This window comes from Pinus tabuliformis, chromosome 1_1 (assembly GCF_031772625.1).
Source record: "Pinus tabuliformis cultivar Carrire ecotype Pingquan chromosome 1_1, CPIR1, whole genome shotgun sequence".
Classification (NCBI taxonomy): Eukaryota; Viridiplantae; Streptophyta; class Pinopsida; order Pinales; family Pinaceae; genus Pinus; species Pinus tabuliformis.
The window spans coordinates 732,962,009-732,984,203 of NC_142297.1; the positions used below are offsets into that span (position 1 = coordinate 732,962,009).

The following is a 22,195-nucleotide window of genomic DNA, read 5'->3' on the forward strand; positions in this document are numbered from 1 at the left end:
GTTCGAGGGGTCTACCGATTCAATGACCGGCCTGGTTTTGATAACATTGAATTATACACTACTTCTAGGATCTCCCAATCCAAAAGAACCTGAAGCAATAAACAATGCCATCAAAATATTTAAGAGACCCATAGGCCAAATCATCTACCATTAACAAAGATAAATCAATTTTCTTTCTTGAATGTAAGCTTGGGACTTAAAAGGCAAATCCTGACAATGTTGGGACTAAAAAGACAAATCCTGACGACGTTGAGACTTAAAAGAAGATATTATGCATACGTTTTACCTAAGATTTCCTCTATCAGATAAAAGACATACTGCAAAGAATTAAATAAATGCTTCTAATAAAATAAGGAATGAATCAGCAATGGGGCAAACAAATCACTACCCGTAGGAGGCAGAAATTTAGAATGTTATTCATTTAATCTAACATCTCGACCATGCTTGTTTATCAAAGTTCCATTGTTTTCACACAAAAGAGAGTGATCAATGATATGGAGAGCATCTTTAAACAATTCATGTGGTAATGGACATCCATGGAGAAAAAATGCACCAAAATGGTTTCCAAATTTTGCTTCAAAACTTGCCCAAGGATGCCTTCAAGTCCTTTTCTAAGGTTTGCACGAAATCCTTCAAAGAATTCTTCCAAAGCCTGCTACACGAAGATGGAATTCTTCCAAAGTCTGCTACACAAAGATGTCTTCTAGTTTGCTTCAACAAGTCACCAAGTTCTATCCAAAAAAACCTTCAAGCTTCCTCCAACAAATGGTCAAGAAAGCTCCAACAAGGCTGCTACAATAAATCTTCAAGTTTTGTTCAAACTCTGCTCCAAGATCTGTTCAAAATCTGTTCCAAGAGAGGATCCAAAGTCTGTTCAAAAGGGTTCTTCAAGTCTACTTAAAACTCTGCTCTAAAACACTCCAAGTCTACTTCACAAAGATTCTTCAACTTTGATTCAAGAGACCGCATCTAGGGCTGCTTCAAAGGTCTTCAAAACTGATCCAATGTTTGTCCAAAAACTAACCCAAGGTCTCCTCAAAAAATTATCCAAAGCCTACTCCAAATAAGGTTAAAAAACCAGGTTCAAATATACCTCTTTGCTTCAGGAACCAAGCTGTGACAGGAGGTTGAAACTCTGTCTCAAATTGAGATACCAAAGGCTACAAAATGGGGCCAAAATTCTGGCCTCGGGGTCAAATTTCACAGGCCTTAGAATTTGTTTTTCCACAGGGCTGAAATTCACATAAAGGGGCCCAACTCTAGTCTGCTATAGGCCTAAAAGAGACCAAAATTCTGAGTTGTAGATAGGCGAAAATTCCTCCAATGCCTAGCCAAATTTAGGACTAGATATGTGCTAGAGTTAACACAAGTTATGTCCTCCAAGGATAGCTCAAAAGTAAACCTCAAAATCTGATCAAAGGTGTCACTAAAAACCATAACCCAAAACCCACAGAAACCAGAAACCAAAACCAGTGCTTCTTCACTTCACAAGGTTCATGAGATATGAACCTATCTTCCAGAAATAGATATATTTCAACTTGAAAATTTAATCTCTTCAATGAGGAGTTAGGAGGCATGCAAATACTTGTTGGAAAGGGCTTAAACTCCTCTTTAAGCCTATGCAATTTTCTTTTTCAACTAGACATCCCTTTGACATCAATAACAATTAATTCTTCAACAATATGTTAGGATAACATGTGAAAGGTATAGCACAGACTATTGCCAATTAAATGTTTTTCCACCACAAAGTAGAGGGGAAGGTCAATTATGTAAACATACTTGCCCCACAAGCAATCAACTATTACAGTTAGCAGGAGACCCATTACCCATCTGAACACCCCATTGATATAAAGAGCATAGTATATTCGGGCTTATAGGTTATCATAGACAAATCCTCACAAACAATGTGACATATGTGGCATACGATATAGTCATAGAAACAATTCCATGGAACCATGTAGGGATAGCATGGGAAAGGATACGATAGAAACGAATTTAGTATTATTACTTTTGGGCCACACAAAGGAGGAGAGTAGAAGGCAAGCAAGCAAGCATACCTACACCTTTTCAAAGAATAATTTCGCATTTTTGTGGAAGGAGGTCTAGACCCAACATTGCAACATTCATCTGGTTATCATTGAAAAACTCAGGTTTCCAAGAGATATTGAAAAGCAAAAGAGAGTAGCTATATATCTTGTTTCAACATCCAACAGCACTTGAATGGTCAAAATGAACAGCCAATTTTAGTGAAATTTCACTTTTCCATAGGCTAATTAAAGAAACCTCGAGCAAAAGGTCCATGGACCATAAATTATCTAAGTTCCATCTGCAGATGCAAAGACGAATTTTTTCATGTCATTTAACTTATGACCTATTTAAAAACTATAAGAGAATAAAAACCAAACCCAAAAATAATTAACACACAGCTATAGGATCCAGCCCAAATTTGAGCTAAAATCAGATGAGACCCATCCAAGAATCACAGGAGCACATCCCCCAAGATACCCAAGATATCCTCGAGTGTCTTTCTCCTTTTGAACAGAATATTATCTCCCACTCCAAGAAGATCGGATTCTGTTTTGCATGAATGGACAGATTTGGGTACAAGCAGTCCACAGTCTCCTTCGAACCCACCTGTGTCAAAGAGGTATAAATTTAAATTTGACAATGCTTCTAGGGCAAACTCATGTTAGGGTACTGGTGGTGCTATCAACAGAAATAATAAAGGCCAAATTTTATTTTCAATTATCTGAAATTCAAATGGGAAGGCAACAAATAACCAAGCAGAAAGGATTGCATGGTTAAGGGAATTAATTTTTGCAGATCCAATATTCACCGTTCAATAGTAATTGAAAGAGAGTCTGAAACTATAGTTTATATATTGAATGAAGTAGCATCCAGTAAAGATTGCTTCCTCTGAAATAAAGTAAACTGGATCAAAGGTCTAGCAATAGAAATAGACTTCTCTACAGAAGGAGTAGAAAGATTACCACTTCATTTGCAAACCAAGCAACAGAACTATAGTCTGCTCTAGTAAGTTCTAAACTGGATAGGAAAACCAGTGCAGTAAACGAACATACCCCTCAGCTGACAAGGGTAACATTGATTGTCTGCAGCCCCATTCAGAGACTCAGGAGCTTGACGACTTGTGGGATCAGAAATGCCCAGTGCTGCAACTGAAACGTGAGGATATTTGCCCTGAAAACCTCGTGTGCTCAATGAAAAACAAAACGGATGAGAGAAGCTGTGCATCTATTAACAAAACGATTACAAGTCTTGTCTACTATAGCTTGCATGGAGTGCCAGTTTACTGTATGGTCTAATATCTGCACTATTTATTTACTGGTAGCTTTTATGATGATAAATATAGGATCAAAGCCTGTTAGGAGATCAGAACACAAAACCAGTCTCTCACCCTCTGCTTCAAATGCTTTTGTTTGTCATGGAAGTTCTGTTTCAGGATCAAGGAAGTTCTCCAATTCTGAAGCCAGGAATTTGAAGTGTATAAAACGTAGGGAAAACCCCAGACATGGACACAGCCTGAACAAAATCCTGATGGATTAATGTATGTACTAGACTGGTACCAGATTGTCGGCCTGATATAGATATAGATCTTTCTAGCTGCGCAAAAAAACGAACTAGAAGAAAAAAAACACCAAAACAAAAGTATAAGCAAATTACATCGAACGAGCTAGTCTCAACAGCCCAGCATTCCTTCATGATCAACTTCAAAGCTTTACAATGATTAGACTGTACTTACAACCAATGTATTACTATAAGCAAATCTAATATTGAACTATGATAAGGTAAGGCAGTCAAGTTGATATCAATTGCATAAAATACCTATCAAGATATTTCGATGTAGATGAATCAGCTGCTACCTTGAAAGAGACACTTTCGAACATGTAAGATTAGACAACCATGCACTTAAGTTGAATGGTTTATGATATCATGCATAGATGCAGCCAAATAGAGAACCTTAAATAATGTTGAATTTAAACACAGTTTAAGAATTCATACCTGGAATAGGATGCCTCTATAATGGAGTCCCGACTTCCTGTGCTTGCTTGTGCTGACACCATCCAGTTTTACTCAAATATTTCTCGTGAAAAAATGCTTACAGCCATGCTTATGATGCCTGCTATCTCAAAACAAGGAGACTTAGGTTCCTATCATGCATCCGATAGCTCTTTTTTCTGACTGCATCCTGCTCTTAATCATCCTCCTTGTTTTCTCAGAGTCGATATCAGAGAGTCCTCCTCCATACTCTCTTGTCTGCTCTTCCAATCATCAGGATCAGCAGATACACCGTCGGCCCTATCCGAAGAAACACACTGTAGCTCCTTTGACCTCCTCCGCCTACGATTCTTCCTCCTCATCCTTCTCTGTTCCAAATAGGATTCGGCTAATCAGCTTCACCTTCCTCCAGTTTGTTAACCTTCATGACCAACGTTTCTACTCCCTGTAAACCCTAGATCTTTCTTTCTAACCTCTGGGTCTTCCAACCATTTTTCCAGAGCCTATGGACGATACTCCTGTCGATTTTGTAAACCCTTGTCGCTCTCAGTAACACCTGATTAAGATTCCTCTTCAACTGAACTATTCCGAACAACATCTATGTGGCCATCTTTTCTCCAAACTTTAAGCCTCTCTCCAAATTTGAATTCAGAATATATGGAAAAATTCGAAGAGAAAATGACCTCATGGATGTTGTTGGAGCAACCACTGTCACTTACGGGACGATACCACTATATCAAACACCGTGGGTTTGAAGCATTGTTCTGCTCTGCTATAAACCCTATTGTTTTGAACGAATTCGCACCCATCAACCAGTGGGAGTTCTCTTTGATCCGCTTTTCATAGCCTACCTCCATTGGTTCTCAGGGTTCTAAGTAGAAGCAGATTCGAGCGGTAGACCAGACTGATTGGTGATACAACATTAAAACCTAGCCAAGCAAAAACAAGACTGATTGGCATCACGATATGAAACCCTACTCAAGCAAAAATTATATAAAGAATGGGAAGGTAACTACCATACCATTGCCGTGGCGAATGGGAGTAGGAGGGTGAAGTCATAGGAAGAGAAGGTTCTCATTTGATATATATATGTCTGGCCTGAATGTAGCTAATATATATGATTTTCAATTAGGTTTATATTGTGGTGGGAAAATTAGTTATGAGTTAGATTTATTTTAATTATGGATTTATGAAATGTGGAAAGGGAAGAGATTTAATCTCTCCGCAATGAATTTAGGTTGGTTTAATCATTAGCCTTTAGATAAATCATATCAAAAAAAAATACTATAGAAAAAATAATGGATTAAGAATATTGTGGGAAAAACCATGGACTAGAAAGTTTTTATTATTATTATTATGTTATCTGGAGTCAAAATGTTATCTTTACCTTTGAGGGCAATTATTTTCTCCATTAATCTCAAATTCATTCATTTAAGTGGTATGTGGAATTTTTAATGATAATATTAGTAGAAATAGTCTAGAGTTTTTAACCAGCCTATATCCATCTTAACCTCGGATTTATCAAGCGCCGAGAGCTATCAAATCTCTTGAGATGCAAACCTTTCCTCAAGTTTTGCACTCAAAAAAGAGGTTTGCACCTCGAGAGATTTGATCTCTCTCGACGCTTGATAGATTTAGAGTTAAGAGAGAGGGAGATGAAGAGAGAGGGGGAGATAGAGAGATAGATATGAAGAGAGAGTGTGTATATTTGAGGGTGAGATAGAGAGAGGGAATAAGAAAGAGACTCATAGATACAAATGCAGATATTATATAGTACCATATAACCAACATAGATCCATCTTAATGTCGGATTTATCAAGCGCCAAGAGGAATCAAATTTCTCGAGGTGCAAACCTCTTTTTTTATACGAAACTTGAGGAAATGACTGCACCTCGAGAGATTTGATCACTCTTAGTGCTTGATAGATTCGGGGTTAAGATGGATCTATGCTAGTTATATAATACTATATAATATCTATATTTGTATTTATGTGTCTCTTTCTTATTCCCTCTCTCTATCTCATGCTCAAACATGCACACTCTCTCTCAATATCTATCTCTCTCTCCCCCTTCTCTCTTACTCTCCCTCTCTCTCTCTCTCTCTTCCCCTTCTCTCGATCTCTCTTGCTTCTCTCTCTCTCTCTCTCTCTCTCTCTCCATCTATCCCTTATCACTCCCCCTCTCTCTCCACCTTCTCCCTCTGTCTCTTCTCTTCCATCGCTCTCTCTCCCCCTCCAACTCCATCTCTATCTCCTTCTCTCTATTGAGTCCTCTCTCTCTTCATTCCTCTCTCTATCATTCTCTCCCACCTCCCTCTACCTCTCCCCCTCATCACTCTCTCTTCTCTCCCTCTCTCTTCCCTCCTCTCTCCCTCGCTCTCTCCACATCTCTCCCTTGTCCCTCCATGTCTTTCTCCTCCTCCATCTCTCTGTCTTTGTTCTTTCTTCCCTCTCTCACCCCCTCCAACTCCATCTCTCTCTCCCTACCTCTCTCTCCTCCTCTTTCTCAAATTTGATTCTACGATATTGCATTTAAGAAAATATCTAAAAAAAAACTCAATTGGTTGTAAAATATTAGACCTATATTTTGGATCAATCATGTCAAAGAAAATACAATAATAAAAAACCTTAAACAATCATGCACTATTTTTCCTTTATTCTTGTTACTCAATTTGTTTGCTCTTATGGGTGGATCCATAGTTAAGATGGATCTATGTTGGTTCTTAATAATATTATTTATATTATATATTTCACATTTTTATATATAAAAATATTCTCATTATTAATTTTATTGAAACCTTGATTTAATTTCTATGGGAATTTTTTTAGTAGTCATGAGGATAGAAGTTATCTCAAAACTAATGATAACCTTTTTCCTTTTATAATTAATTAAAAAATGTTATAAAATTGAATTAAAATTAAATATTTATCAAATATTTTGATTGTGAAATAAGTTGTGTTTTTTGGGCATGTGGTATTGGTCCATGGTATTGTAACAAAGCCTATTTGCATGTTAATAATATCCACGATAAAGTGAGGGTAAATATTCATGGTAAAGAATCGTGTCATATTGCTATAAAATATTTTGATTGTGAAATAAGTTATGGTTTTTTGGCATGTGGTATTGATAAGTCATGGTATTGATTCATGTTATGGTAACAAAGCCTATACACAATATAATAACAAAATCAAAATATAACAAAATGACTTTAGCTTTAACTTTTTATAATTAATTGAGCAAACATTTAAATGTTTACATGGGCTTTATATTACTTTTAACTTTTTATTTATTTCTTTTAATGTTTTTTTAATAAATTAGCCGACATATAAATGTTAAATGTTAAACATTTACGCTACACATCTACCTATACTATGTCGACATTAACATTAGTTTAAATTTTTTAGACATGTTTTTGGCAATAATCACATCAAAATTCATTTGTCGATGCGTTTCGAACCAACAAGTGTGGTTCATCGTTAGGACAAGATGAAGAATCAGATGAAGTCAACAAGTTAAATAGAGAGATCGATCACTCCAATGGCTAGAAAGAAATAACTACTTTTGACCAAAAGAAATGGCTACATTAGTCAAGTCAAATGTAGTCGTTTCTTTTGGTCAAAAGTAGTTGTTTCTTTCTAGCTGTTGGAGTGATCAATTTCTCTATTTAATTTGTTGTCTTGATCTGATTCTTCATCTTGTCCTGACGATGAACCACACTTGTTGGTTTGAAACACGTCGACAAATGAATTTTGATGTCATTATCGCCAAAAACATGTCTCAAAAACTTGGTATGGATCACAAAAGTCTTAATTCAATAGATTAAATTCGTTAAATGTTAAACATTTACGCTTCACATCTACCCCATACTGGGTTGTAGAGCGCCTCTCGATTCAATAAAGTTCTGAGTTTTTGCAAAATATTGTTTACTTTAAGTATCATATAAAATAAGGGGAAGTGTTTTATAATTTTTTTAGGGATATACATTTCCCTTAAATACAAAAAATGTAAAAGATAATATAGATAAATTTTTTGGATGAGAAATTAAATTGCAACCAAAGGTGGTCAGTAGTCACATATATGGGGCTAAGGCTAAAAGATACTAGAAAGTACATAACTCCACTAAAGATAACTTAAGCAATGACCACAACGAATATTGGCTTTATTATGGATATTATCTAAGTTAAAGCTACTTTTTGATCCTCGAAGAAGACCTAAAATTTATTTAAATTTGCTAAGAAGTCATCTTCCTCGAACAAAAGGAAACATGTATAAGGAGTAGAAGTTTGTCACCTTAAGAAGCACTAGCTAGTCATTTACAGGGAAAGTGGTTTTTATCTAGACATAGATAACACCTAGTGATGGTTGCCCTCACTAGTGTTTGACACTTAGTCATGATAGATTTTGTCGCCTTCTGAAAATAAATGAAAAGTTACAATGTGTCAAATTAAGAGCACATTTAAATGTAATTTTTCTTTATGTGTTGTTTTTTATCCGAATGGAAAGTGACATCCACCAATGGTATTTACCCATGATATTGTAAGTGGCATCTACCCATGGTATTCATTCACCCATGGTATTTATCCACCCAAAGCATTATAAGTGGCATCCACCCATAATATTCATTCACCCATGATATTCGTCCACCTATGGAATTTACCCATGGTATTGGAAGTGGCATCTACCCATGGTATTCATTCACCCATGGTATTTACCCACCCATGAAATTTACCCTTGTATTGTAACTAAAAAAGGCTAGAAGTAACAAGTCGCATTTTGTAAGAGTAGATATTGTCCACCACACTGTAGCCTTTACAATTCTCCATTTTAATGAAAAGTTTTTTGCGATTTTGTTTAGTGTGTGTTCTCCTCTCTTTTTCTAACATTTCATTTTTTCAGATCTTGGGGGATCCCCCCAAGATCCGGATTAGTCTCATCTTTTTTTGGCATTTCAATTTTTTTAGATATTCGGGGCCTCCCCCCCAAGATTCGGATCAATGGTATTAGAGCAGGTTATGACTCCATGGGAATGAGGTTTTGAAGCACAATGATGGATGAAACACATATTAACAATCTTCAACAAACTTTATGGAAGTTCCATGACCTCCATGGAGCATTTCAGAAGGTGGAAAATATCTCATTTGAAAGCATTTTTTGTTAGATCAAATGGGTTTTTTATGAAGTTTGATTTCATTTCTCAATCTGAGAGATATGAGAAAATGAGACTATGAACTTGCTCAGGTACTGTGTTGCCCCAATGGAGCTCCTGACTTTAGAAACATTAGTAGGCACCAACCATTTCATGATGGCCTCCATCTTGGATTGATCTATCTTTATCTCTCCTCCACTAATCACATACCCCATATACACCAATGACTATTGTGCAAACTCACACTTCTTGATATTTGCTAGCAACTAGTGCTTCTTCAATGTTTCCAGCACTTGCGTCAAATGTGAAATATGCTCCTCCCAAGTAGCACTATATACAAGTATATCATCTAGATAGACAATAACAAATGAATCTATAAAAGGGCGCAGTATATCAGTCATTAATCTCATAAATGTGGTTGGTGCATTACATAGGCCAAATGGCGTAACTAACCACTCATACAAACCTTGTCTGGTTTTGAAGGCAGACTTCCATGTATCTTCTTCTTTGACTCGAACCTGGTGATATCCAGACTTCAAGTCCAGCTTGGTGAAATACTTTGCTTATTGCAATTGATCTAGCAAATCGTCTATCCTGGGTAGGGGGTATATGTTCTTGAGTGTGATTTTATTCAACGCCCTATAATCTATACACATCCGCCAAGTCCCATCCTTCTTTGGCACAATGATGATGGGTGACCCACATGATGATGTACTTGGTCGAATGACACCCTATTCTAGTAGTTTCTGCAACTTTTTCTTCACCTCACTTGCTTCTATAACAGACTCCCTGTACAACCCAATATTTGGCAATGGGGAGTCTGGCAATAGTTGGATACCGTGTTCCACTTCTCTCTTTGTTGGTAACCCTTTAGGCTCTCAGAACACATCCTTGTATGCATGTAACAACTCCTCCATTGTTATTTCTATTTCTTAATACACCCATCCAGAGATGCCTTGCTTCTTATTGACTCCTCTTTCGATTGACTTTCTCTTAAAAACAATGAAACATACTTCTTACTAGAACTAATCGATTTCTTGGCTTGGTTGGCACTTATCAGTGAAATTTTCGACTTGCCTTTGTGCGCGTTGATGATGAAAGATTTTCCATCCTTGATGAGACAATATTGGTTGGCTCTCCTCATAAATATTGCATTTCACATGTACATCTATGGACTCCCAAACACGACTCCACATACATTCCAAGGTATTTGAGACTCCCAAAGGTCTCCCACCTATTCGTGATCATGATCATGCTATTCATCTGATTCCAGGAAGTGTTCGTCCAAACATTAGGCCGTACAAATACCCCTATGCCCAAAAGAGTGAAATTGAACGTATGGTTGCAGAAATGCTAGAGGCTGGTATAATTCAACCTAATCAAAGTTCTTTCTTTGCTCCAGTAGTATTGGTGCACAAGAAGGATGGATCATGGTGCATGTGTCCGGATTATAGGGAGCTCAAAAAGCTCACTATTAAAGATAAGTTTCCCATTCCCGCCATTGATGAATTACTGGATGAATTGCATGGATCAATTTACTTCACCAAGTTAGATCTTCGTTCTAGATATCATCAAATCAGAATGAAGACTAAAGACATTCTGAAAACAACATTTAGAACTCATGAGGGTCATTATGAATTTTTGGTTATGCCTTTTGGCCTTACCAATGCACCTTCTGCATTTCAAGGTTTGATGAATTCCATTTTCAAACTCTTCCTTAGAAAATTTGTGTTAGTATTTTTTGATGATATACTAATCTACAACAAGTCTTGGAAGGATCATGTTGAATATGTTGACAGGGTGCTACAACTATTGGAGGAGAAACAATTATATGCAAAAAGATGCAAATGTTTCTTTGGAGTACAAGAGGTGGAATATCTAGGTCATATTGTATCTCATGAAGGATTTAAGGTAGACCCTAGCAAAATTAAAGACATTAAGGAATGGAAAATCCCCACATCCATAAAGCATCTGCGAGGATTTCTCGGGTTGACAGGGTATTATCGCAAGTTTGTTAAGATTATGGGAGAATAGCGGCACCTCTAACAAAATTATTAAAGAAAGATGCATTTTCATGGACTCCAGAAGCAACAAAGACCTTCAGACATCTTAAAGAGGCAATGTGCCAAGCACCGGTCTTAGCTACACCAGACTTCACAAAAACCTTTATTTTGGAATGTGATGCTTTAGGAAATGGAATTGGTGTTGTTTTAATGCAAGATGAAAGACCCATTGCTTTTGAAAGTCGTCCAATCAAGGGAAAGTTTTTACATAAAGCTATTTTGGAGAAGGAAATGTTGGCAATACTACATGCACTTAAGAAATGGCGACCCTACCTAATGGGAAGACACTTCAAGGTAAAAACGAATCATGATAGCCTTAAATACCTTTTAGAACAAATATTATCCTCTAAAGAGCAACAAAAGTGGGTCACAAAGATGTTGGGTTATAACTTTGAAATCATCTACAAAAAAGGGAAGCAAAATGTGGTGGCGGATGCACTCTTAAGAAAAGATGAGGATGTGGAAGCATTGTTGTGCGCCATTTCTATTATCCAACCAGATTGGATAAACGAAGCAAGGGAGGAATGGAAGAATGATGAAGAAGTGTGGGCACTTATTCGAAAGTTACAACAAGATTCCAGTACATCTGATACATTTAGCTGGCAAAATGATTTGTTATGGTACAAAGATTGCTTATACCTCTATAAGAATTCGCAACTCAAGCAAAATATTCTTATGGAATTACACAATTCTCTCTTAGGAGGGCACTCAGGATTTTTAAAAACTTACCATAGGGTTAAGAAGGAATTTTTTTGGGATGGCCTTAAATTGGATATTCAAAAGTTTGTGGCGGAATGTTTGGTTTGCCAACAAAATAAAGTTGAAACAATTAAGACCCCCGTCTATTACAACCTTTGTCCATTCCAAGCCAACGTTGGGAGGAGGTTTCAATAGATTTTATCACAGGTTTACCCAAGTCTGAGGGAAAGACTGTCATCATGGTGGTAGTTGAAAGACTTACCAAGTATGCACACTTTTGTGCATTATCACATCCATTTAAAGCCAATACAGTTTCTATTGCATTTATGGAAACAATTCAAAAGCTACATGGAAACCCAAAGATTATTGTAAGTGACAGAGATCCCATTTTCACTGGAAATTTTGGGACAGAATTATTTTCTTGCCTCAGTACTCAATTAGCTCATAGCTCATCTTATCATTCTCAATATGATGGTCAAACTGAGATAGTAAACAAATGTTTGGAAGGATATCTTTGTTGCTTTGTATCTGATAAATAGACACAATGGGTCAAATGGTTGCCTCTGGCTAAATGGTGGTATAACACTTCCTTCTATACAAAAACACAAATGACCCCATTTATGGCACTTTATGGATATCAGCCACCATCCATCACATCATATTTAAAAGAAAATTCTAAGGTTCAAGCAATGGAACATCACATTGAGCATCAACAACAAGTCCTCCAACTCTTAAAGGATAACCTCGTGTTGGCGCAGAATAGAATGAAACAACAGGCAGATCAACATCGCAACGAAAGAAGTTTTGATGTAGGTGATTGGGTATTCCTACAGCTACAACCATATAAACAAATGTCCCTCAAGTAAGCTAAGAAGGATAATAAATTATCACCAAAGTATTATGGTCCGTACAAGGTGTTGCAAAAAATTGGTACTATGGCATACAAATTGGAGCTTCCTGCAGCTTCTCGAGTGCACCCAGTTTTCCATGTTTCATGTTTAAAGAAGGATATAGGCAACAAGCTCCCAGTTCAAGCAATATTGCCAGAACTTGACGAGGAAGGAAAAATTATATTGGAACCGGAAGCAGTCATAGAAATAAGAACTCGACAGTTACGAAATCGATCAATTTCGGAGTATCTCATCAAGTGGAAGAACTTATCCGCTAAAGATTCCACATGGGAGGATGAGAATTTTATACAGAAGCATCCAAAACTACTCAAGCGTTGAGGACAACACTTTTTTGAAGGAGAGGGGCATGTTAGGTCCCTATAATACTAGGGATTACCCCATTACTATTGTAGTTGTATCCCTTATTAATATTGTTGTGCCCCTATTGTCCCCATATTGTTATTACTATGCCCCATAGAATCCCTCTATTGTTATTTTTGTGCCTTTATATTGTTATTGTTAGGTCTGCTGGGTTATATTGTGACTCCTTAGACTCCTATATATAGAAAGGAGGTTTTGTCATTTGAATCATCAAGGAATCATTCATTTGTGTAATGTAAAGGAGGTTGCCCCCTCGAAGAGGCTAAATTCTAAGGCGTTGATCTATCTTTTTTAACTTTTTGTGAGTTGGTTTCATAAAAAGGGTACAATTCTTAATATCTAAAAATGATTAGTTAGTCATTCAGTGATACTCATTACTTATCATAACAGGTCAAAAGAGCATAAAGATAGAGTTCATTAGTTATACTAACACAAAGTTTTTGATCAGTTATGAAATCAAACAAAGGCCTAAGTCTTTATTGAAACCAAATATTTGCTCACATCTCTTTTAAAATTTTCATTGCTTTGATTCTGTGAGCACAAATATCCCATTTAGTTGAATTACAAACATCGACCTGCCAGCAAGCGTTCATAGCCCCGACGGGTTTATTTGCTCCTCTTTTAATTTAAATATTTTTTTTTCACTTTATAATTTATGATTAATTTTGAAATTTATCATACATAGCCAAGTGATAGAAGTGAGGTATGTAGAGAGTTGCTTTGATTGACTAAAAATGTTGATGAATAAAAACTAAGTCTACTATTCCTTCCCATTTGCGATTATTACTTATGTTAGTTTTAATATTATGCAATTAATGGTCTTCTTTGTAACGATGTTAGATAAACATTTTCTTTTTGAATGAACACTATATTAATATTGGATAAGAAAGAATTTACTCCATAACTAAAAAGCTACTTGTTTTTGTTGTAAATTAAATAAGAAATCCCATTTTTTAAATGCAAGACATACTTTCGAGTTTGTTAACAAATGAAGAAGAAATTACACCAAAATCAAAGAAAAATACAAAGCAAATAAAAATGAAGTGTAAAATATTTACAAATGAGAATTAAGAAACTTAATCCAATGAATAACCTAATCACAACTATCACAACTCAAAATAGAAAGGGGAAATTGGATTATAAGGGATAAATTGAATTGAAAGTTTGGACTCTTTTCTTTATTAAATCCTTCAACTACTTTGTCTTCTTTAAATTAAGATTGAGATAGATAAAAGTTCATTCACTAGTAGATTGGATGTTGAAATATTCATGGCTTTTATTAAAAATGGAAAAATACAAATGCATCTAATATAAAAATTAAATCTATCCTACAAATAAATTCAAAACTAAATGTAAATGTATGATATCAATGTTAAAAACTTCATTAGTCTAGTTCAATCAATATTTTCTTACAATGACACTTGCTTCATAATCATAAAAATTGATCTAACTAAACATTTCATAACTAAGTCCTTATATTTCTTAATGGATAAGGAGCTAAATAGAAATATTTGATGAATGTAATCATGAGCAAGGCGGTGAAAATTTGGGGAGATGAAAAGCTAAAGTAAGTTTCCCTGAAAGAATCTCGATTATGTTTTATTTTCAGCTTGATATACATTTCTTAAGAATGTCATTGTTTCACTTCATCTTTCACATTTGTAAATCACTAATATTTAATTCCTTATCAAAATACTTGGTATAATTATCTGCACATGAGAAGCATAAAGATATCAGGACATAAATAGTAATGGCTATTAGAAATCAAGGTAAGATGATTTTTTTGTACCAAATACCTCTTCAAAAAACATATATTTTCCTAAATCATTATTAGTTGTACCGTCAAATTGCTTTGATCCAGGAGATATTTTATCATCATCCTTTTTACCAAAATAAACTCTACCTTCTCCTAAACAAGATAAAAATGTTTAATATTATGTATATCTTAAATAACTTCTTTTGCTAACAAAATAGTATTTTCCCCATGTTTTTCTAATACATTGGAATTCAAAAGATTTGTCTAAACCAAGATTTAATTCAGAAGTAATTAGAGAGCATGAGGAAAATCGTAGAAATTTTGAAGATGATAAGATTTAAGAAAATTTTGAAGAGATAACTAATAGAGAGGTCCATGAATGTAACTTCAAAGAATTACATCTTCACTTATTAAAATTAGAACAAAAGAAGATTAGTTTAAATGAGAATATTGATTACACGAGAAGGATTTTTCCTCAATTTCTTTACCAAATAATTGTTAAATTTGCAAAGGGGTGACATCTATTCTTGGTTCTTTATCCTCTTATTTTCACTCTAGTTTATAAATGAATGATGAGAGAGTGACATGACAATTGGTCGGAAATAAATGTCTCATCATCAACATGCATAAATTTCCAGAACTAATTTTGTTAGAGGGATTTGAACAATCAAGTAGCTCAAAATCTATGCGTAAGAGATTTCTTGATTATCAAAGAGAAATGTGACTGGAGAACTTGATTATCAAAGAGAAATGTGACTGGAGAATTAAGGTAAGAATTTCCTTGTGAATCGCATCTGAATATGATATTAACTCAAAACTTTCTAATCAATCTTGTTCAAAAGAAAGAGAATTCAAATGCAAAAATGTTCCATCAAGTTGAATCAGAGAATGCTTATTAATTAAAGAAAATCTATATAGAAATTTTTAATCAATTCATGGTTCATTTCAAAAATAATGAATGTATTATGAAGATTTAACAAAATAGCTCTAACCTTCATATTGACATAAGCTTAAAGAAATTATTTACCAAAAAAAAACTAATTTATTCCTAAGCCTATTCTACACTAGATGAAAATGAATTAGGTGAAATCGTAATGTCAATGTAACCATTCAAGTAGCTTTGAGCCTGCAAACATATGTACATCAAAAATTAGTATTAGAGGAAAAAGTAAAATAATAATAGGAAAAGAAAGAATTGAACTATTTACAATTTCATGCATTATGTATAATAAAATTACATTGTCATTTACATAAAACTTTGCTTGAAAATATTCTTCCAACCACAATTCAATTATATCATGAAAATGGTTATATAATAAACATTCCTTCATCAATATTTCTTTCACCCAAAATTTAGTTGAATTGCAAAAAGTATGTTGAAGAAATATTAGAGACTCAGAAAAAACTTATGGATGAAGAATTTCGCTAATAGGAATAACTGTCTATTTCGAAATACTAAAGTCTGTGTGGAATCATGAAAATGGATTTTGAAATAAACAACGAGATGATGAAGCATAACGATCATTAGAAATTGTAATGTTGTTTCGTCATTTGAATCAATAAATTCACCTTGTCCCACTAAACTGTTAGTGTTGATATAACAACAAAGTTTATTAGGAAAATGAAAGAATACAATCAAATATATACTAAAAACTAAAAACAAAAATCAAAGCAATAATAAATGTAAAATTGAATCAAACATGTGCATGAAAAGAATGTGACTATTTAAAGGGAATTTTTCATGGAAATATTCTTCTAAATAATCCTTTATTATTTTCTTATATGTATAATGGTTGGTATGAAAAAACAAGAAAAAATATATAGATGAGTCTAGATTATGTGAAAATTTATCTTGATTTAAACTTAGTGGAAAAGTCTTGTTGTGATTAACATCAAAGATCTTAGCAAAATCATCATAATCTAGCACAAAGACATGTTGTGATTGACATGACTTATCTTCTTCACAAGTCTCTGAAAATTGAAATGTTAAACAATCATCTAGTGATGGATTAGTAGAATCAAATATTGTATATGGAATGTCATCCTTCAATATATCAGATAAATCATTATTAGTAGAATGATAACCATTAACATTATTTGATTGGTTACAATTTTCTATTTCACCAAATTGATTATTTAAATCACAAGAGTCTTCACTAATTGGAAAAGAAAATGAACCATCAAAAAAAAATTTGGAAAATGTATTTGTTACATAAATTTCCTCCTCCCAATTAAAAGATTGAGAAATTTTAATTTGATAAGAAGAAAATATTCCATTAATGTCATTTTTCTCTTGATTAAATTATGATTCACCATAATACAAATTTGTGAGATTTAAACATATTCCTAAGAATTATAACCATTAAATAAATCAGGATATAATGAATAATGGGTGTAAGATGAAATACCTCTCGTGAGTCATTAACCTTCAAATATGATTTAGCTTTTTTTCTCTAATAGTTAGTTGATCAATATCCATTATATGTTCTTCTAATAAATCTAAACAAGAAACATTATTTAAAATATCATTATGTTTATCATCAAAAAATGAAGGGAAAAGCATATCATTAGATATATCAAAATTAGAAGGTTCGAGATCTTTTTCTCTCGAAATATAATTGATGATAGAATTTTGTAGAATTGATCTTGAATCTGAACAGTTAAACTGTGAGAGGGTTGTTCTATGTTATGAACATGAATTTCTGAATAAAATTCTTCTGTCACTGAGCAAAATGTATTAATTTATGGAATTAGACAACTTTCTTCCTTACTATCCAAAACCTTTTGATTACTTGAAACCTCGTTCTTAATACAATGTTGTTCATTTATTATTTCTAATTTTTTAGAATCTAAACCATTATATGAATGAGAATCAATATATGATTTAAATTTCCCGGATGCGGGTAAGGGCACGTCACAGATGGACGAGACACATGCCCAGCATGTGCCGCCCCGTGCCAGCGCTAAGGATTAATGGCTATACGCCGTCAGGTAATGAGGTTGGGAGGCCCAAGCTCCAGGAATTCAATGCCGAGCAGGGGGAAAAGATGGATGTACAGCGAGCAGTTAAGGCGGGCTCGCTTCGAGGTCCTGCAGCGACTCTTCAAAGGGAGGATAGCGTATTGCAATTTCATGAAAATGGTGAGCAAGGAATATTGCAGTCTCAGGGAGAATTGGATTGGGTGGATGATCCACCACCCTGCAGAGCAGTTACAGCATTCTGTGGCTGCCACTCAAGGGAATGTCTTGAGGGAGAAAGACAGGCTGATCAGAATAGGGATAAATTCGAAGCAAGACGTTCATTCTGGGCCTGGTCTGTGGCGGAGTCCTGCGAATTCAGGGGCCTGTGGTATCCTGAGCGAGGTCTGTGGCATAATTCACTTGGTGATTGCTCTTCTGTCGCAATTCCGATACAGCTCTCCCTCTCCGGGCTACGCGGGGTCTTCATCACTTCGGCAGAGGTCTGGGAACAAGGCGAACGTGGTAGAGGCTCCATGGCCAAGCTTCGAGAGCGACAGACGAGCAGGAGAGGTCCAGGGAGAGGATCGGCCTCACGACGCCCAGCAGAAGAGGAGCATCATCATTGTTGTTGTTGCTATTGCCATCGGAGGGCGAAAGCAACACCAATACAGGTTGGACAGTTCTTGGAGGTTGGTAGTTCGAGCGAGGGAGAGTCAGGGCTTCCGGCCTTTGGCTCTGTCATCTTCACCTTGGGCGGTTCGAGGGAGAATGCGGGCATCAATGCCCATATCTCGGTGCTCTTCACCAAGGCCCCGGAAGGAAGTGAAGGAGGGAAGCAGCCAGAGAAGGCTGCGCTACCCCAAGAAGGCAAAGGGGAGGAGGGTCCAGTGCTGCAGTCTCCTATTGAAGCCAGCACCTCAGGAAGAGAAATCCAGCAATCTCCTCCTATCCCTCAGGAACAGGCACCCCCAAACGCTGCCAAGCCTCCAGTGGAGATGCGGGATGGAATGCCGGAAGGTCAGGGCTGGTGCTATATCTACGAAGCAGAGCCCGAGGACTAATCCCCAGACGCAGCCTCAGGATCACTCTCTTTTCTCTCGGCACCGGGTTTATCCAATCGTTTCAGCGGGTATTTGCTTTCTGTTTACTACAGTGTCTACTACTGTTTATGTCCATATGCAGTTCTTCATTTTGTCTTGTAACGGTCTCTCTCTCGTGGTTTGGTCATGTAATAGTCTTTATCTCGTTGGGAAACGTTTTGATGCAAGTTTGAAGGATGGAAGCCCCTGCGAGGGCCATGTGGTCACTGTCTAACTCCTTGCGGCTCTATGTCAGCCTACAGTCATGTTCTTTTGGTCTTTAGCGGCTCTATGTCAGCCTACAGTCACGATCTTTTGGTCTTTTGTGTCAGCATGTTTAGAGAGTCTGGTAGATGCCCCTGCGAGGGAATATTTCATGTCAAAACTTGCTCTCCCAGGAGCCATAGTTGGCCCTGGTCTTGTCTCTCAGTTTGTACTGCTCATATGTAAATACCACTTAATATAATAGATAGTCTTTTACCGAGAAAAAAAAAATATATGATTTAAATTTATTATAAATTATTTGTTCATGATTATCGTGAAGAGAACTAAGTTGTTCAAAACATTTACTAATAGAAGGTTTGTCGTCAAAAGGAAATCCATAACAAAAATGAATTAATCTCCTAGAAAAAACTTCTAAAGATTCATAAGGCTTTATCTTAATATTATTAATTTATTCAAATAATCTATCATATAAAAATAAAAAACTAACAAAAACTAGTCTATGACCTAATCGAAAGAATGAATAGGTGGGGTTGGTAATGTTTCACACCAAATCTCCGTGCGACCTTTGAATGTAAGGGTGAAAATCCTGCACATGATACCTCGATGAAGCGTGTTACAATAAACACAATTTTGAATAAATTGATGAACATGTTCATATGCAGTGATTTTTCTATCACCATCAAATTTATTTTTCGACAAAATATTAACTATGTTTAATTTAGCGCTGCAAGATACTCGTCCAAAGATGCAATTCCAAATAGGGGTTTGGGAAAAATCCATTAAAATTAAATAACTTAATGTACAAAGCTCCATAGATCAGCGTGTCCTTATGCCCTAATTCTAGCACCAAATTGTTGACAAGCGGAAAAATTCCTCCTGCAGCGAGTGAGTATTGGCCCGATCAAAGTCCCAATTAGACCTATTTGCGTTCGGTGTGGCTATATACTCTCCGAAACAAAGGCCCGATTGCCTATATTAATTTAACTTCAAAAATATATACATAAAAACCAATTAAAAGAAAACTAATATAATCAAATCATCCTAGATACTTACATGTAAATATAAACAACTATACAATTTGTGTATGAATGGATTTTCTTGAATAATCTTAACAGCGGGAGATGTAGAAATAAACAAAACATAGCACTTAAAGCAAAAACTACATATGTTTCAATTAGATAAAACCCTTAGGTTGTGGGTTGAGAAACCTTGTTTGTGGTCAGGGAGATGCACCCTTTGCATATGATTGGTTTGGCCTCATTGATTAATCCCACCTAGTGTGGTGAATTCTATGTATCTTTCCTTATGATGATATTGATTATCTCTCCCTTAGGTTGTGTGTCGAGAGACCTATGGATTGGTTTGAGAGATTGATCTTGACCGAGAGAGAGACTTGTACTTGTGATCTCCTCCTTAGGTTGTGTGTCAAGAGACCTATGGATTGGTCGAAAAGGTTGAACTTGAACAGAGAATGAAGAATGCCTCCCTAACTAAGAGGGAGTGTTGAAAAATGATTAGCTATGGTCAGCGTTTTCATTGGAAAATCGTGAAGAAAAGTCCAAATTTTGACTCTTCAGGAAGTCAGCCTAAGAAGGACAAGTCGATCCCACATGTGGAACATCCAACTCCAAACACTCATATAAATAAGACCTCAATGGTAATTTGGACATCATTGCATCACACATAAATCATTCTAAATTGCAAGGTACATCCACACATGCGAAGGAGTCAAAAGCAACCTTTCTTATTTGCGTTGACCAGTATATCTTTCTTTGTTTGAATTTCGCTGACTTGGGCTAGATTGGATCCATTTGACTGAAGTTTGACTATGATTGGGAGCAGAAGACTATAGAAGGTTTGTTGACTTGACTTGACCAAGATCTTACCTCAGTTCAAGACTATTGACCACTGGTCAAACTCTGCCATTTGGCCGAGAATTGCAGAAGGATATTTTGGTTGAAATTTGACAAACTTTTGACCTCTTGTTCAAACCTAACTTTGGCCGAAATTCGGCCCTCTATTGCAGATTATAATTTTGACCAGCGTTGACTTCCTCTCTTCGTTGACTAATTTGACTTGGTATTTGTTGATGTCAAATTTGGAATCTTGTTGGAACATTTTGATGTACTATTGATGAATAAAATTTCTCTCAGGAAAGATTGTTTGGGTTTTTCCCTGGTTGTGAGCCTAATTTTGGTGTCTCTTGTTTTATTGTTTACTGTGATCTTTACTACTATATTGATGAAATTGAGTGGTTGAACTTTTTCATTTATAGCCACTTAATTATTGGAATGCTAAAAGAAGATTGATTATATCATTAGAAGTAGTTACCAATTATGAAAAACTATAATGGTCTTGATTGCACTAGGAAATCAACATAAATATATTAATTTCTATCTAAAACCTAATCCTTATAAATATGTTGATTGGATCTAGTCATATAATAAAGTAGAAGCTAGTATCTCTTTATGGGTGAACATGTTTCTTTTGAGGGGTGGCCATTTGATACTTATAATTCAATACTAGAGAGTATTCATGTGTTTTGGATGCCCATAATTATTTTCCCAAAAGGGATTATCACTGAAACACAAAATAAAAGCTTCCAATATTTGTGGTTGGGTAATCACAATTCAAATAACATTCCCATGGTAAAAAGATCAACTATTTCTATGCCAAAAAATATGAAAGGATGGGGATTAAAAAACATTTATATTTTCAACCAGTTTCTTGCTGCCAAATCAAGATTTGGAGGCTCACTCATAATGGCACTATGTGGGAAGAGGGATACAATCTAAATATCTTGATGGGAAAATCAACTGAGTATTTGTATAAATATCCCCAAAAGTCCGCAAAGAATGGTTCCATAGTGTGGAAGGCATTGGTTGGGTCTTTTCCCCTTGTTGGGAGTTAGATGGTATGGAAAGAAGGAAATAGAAGGAAAATTAGAGTGGGGGGAAGATCCTTGGCTTGATTTCACCT

At 35.6% G+C, this 22,195-nt stretch overlaps 1 protein-coding gene across 10 annotated transcripts; it reads right to left on the reverse strand.

Moving 5' to 3' along the window:
- Positions 1-465: 465 nt before the first annotated feature.
- On the reverse strand, positions 466-5,109 carry LOC149216036 (uncharacterized). 10 transcript variants are annotated; one of them, XM_089392670.1, is made up of 5 exons: positions 4,021-5,029; positions 3,844-3,881; positions 3,682-3,750; positions 3,081-3,540; positions 466-2,634 (listed from the first exon to the last, which is right to left on the reverse strand). In XM_089392670.1, the coding sequence occupies exons 4-5, from the start codon at positions 3,250-3,252 to the stop codon at positions 2,480-2,482; spliced, it is 327 nt and encodes a 108-aa protein (XP_089248796.1). In that variant the 5' UTR covers positions 3,253-3,540; positions 3,682-3,750; positions 3,844-3,881; positions 4,021-5,029; the 3' UTR covers positions 466-2,479. The 10 variants fall into 10 exon arrangements, with proteins under 10 accessions (XP_089248796.1, XP_089248795.1, XP_089248794.1 ...); XM_089392669.1 differs by having other exon boundaries at positions 3,844-3,894; XM_089392668.1 differs by lacking the exon at positions 3,844-3,881.
- Between the last annotated feature and the right edge of the window lie 17,086 nt (positions 5,110-22,195).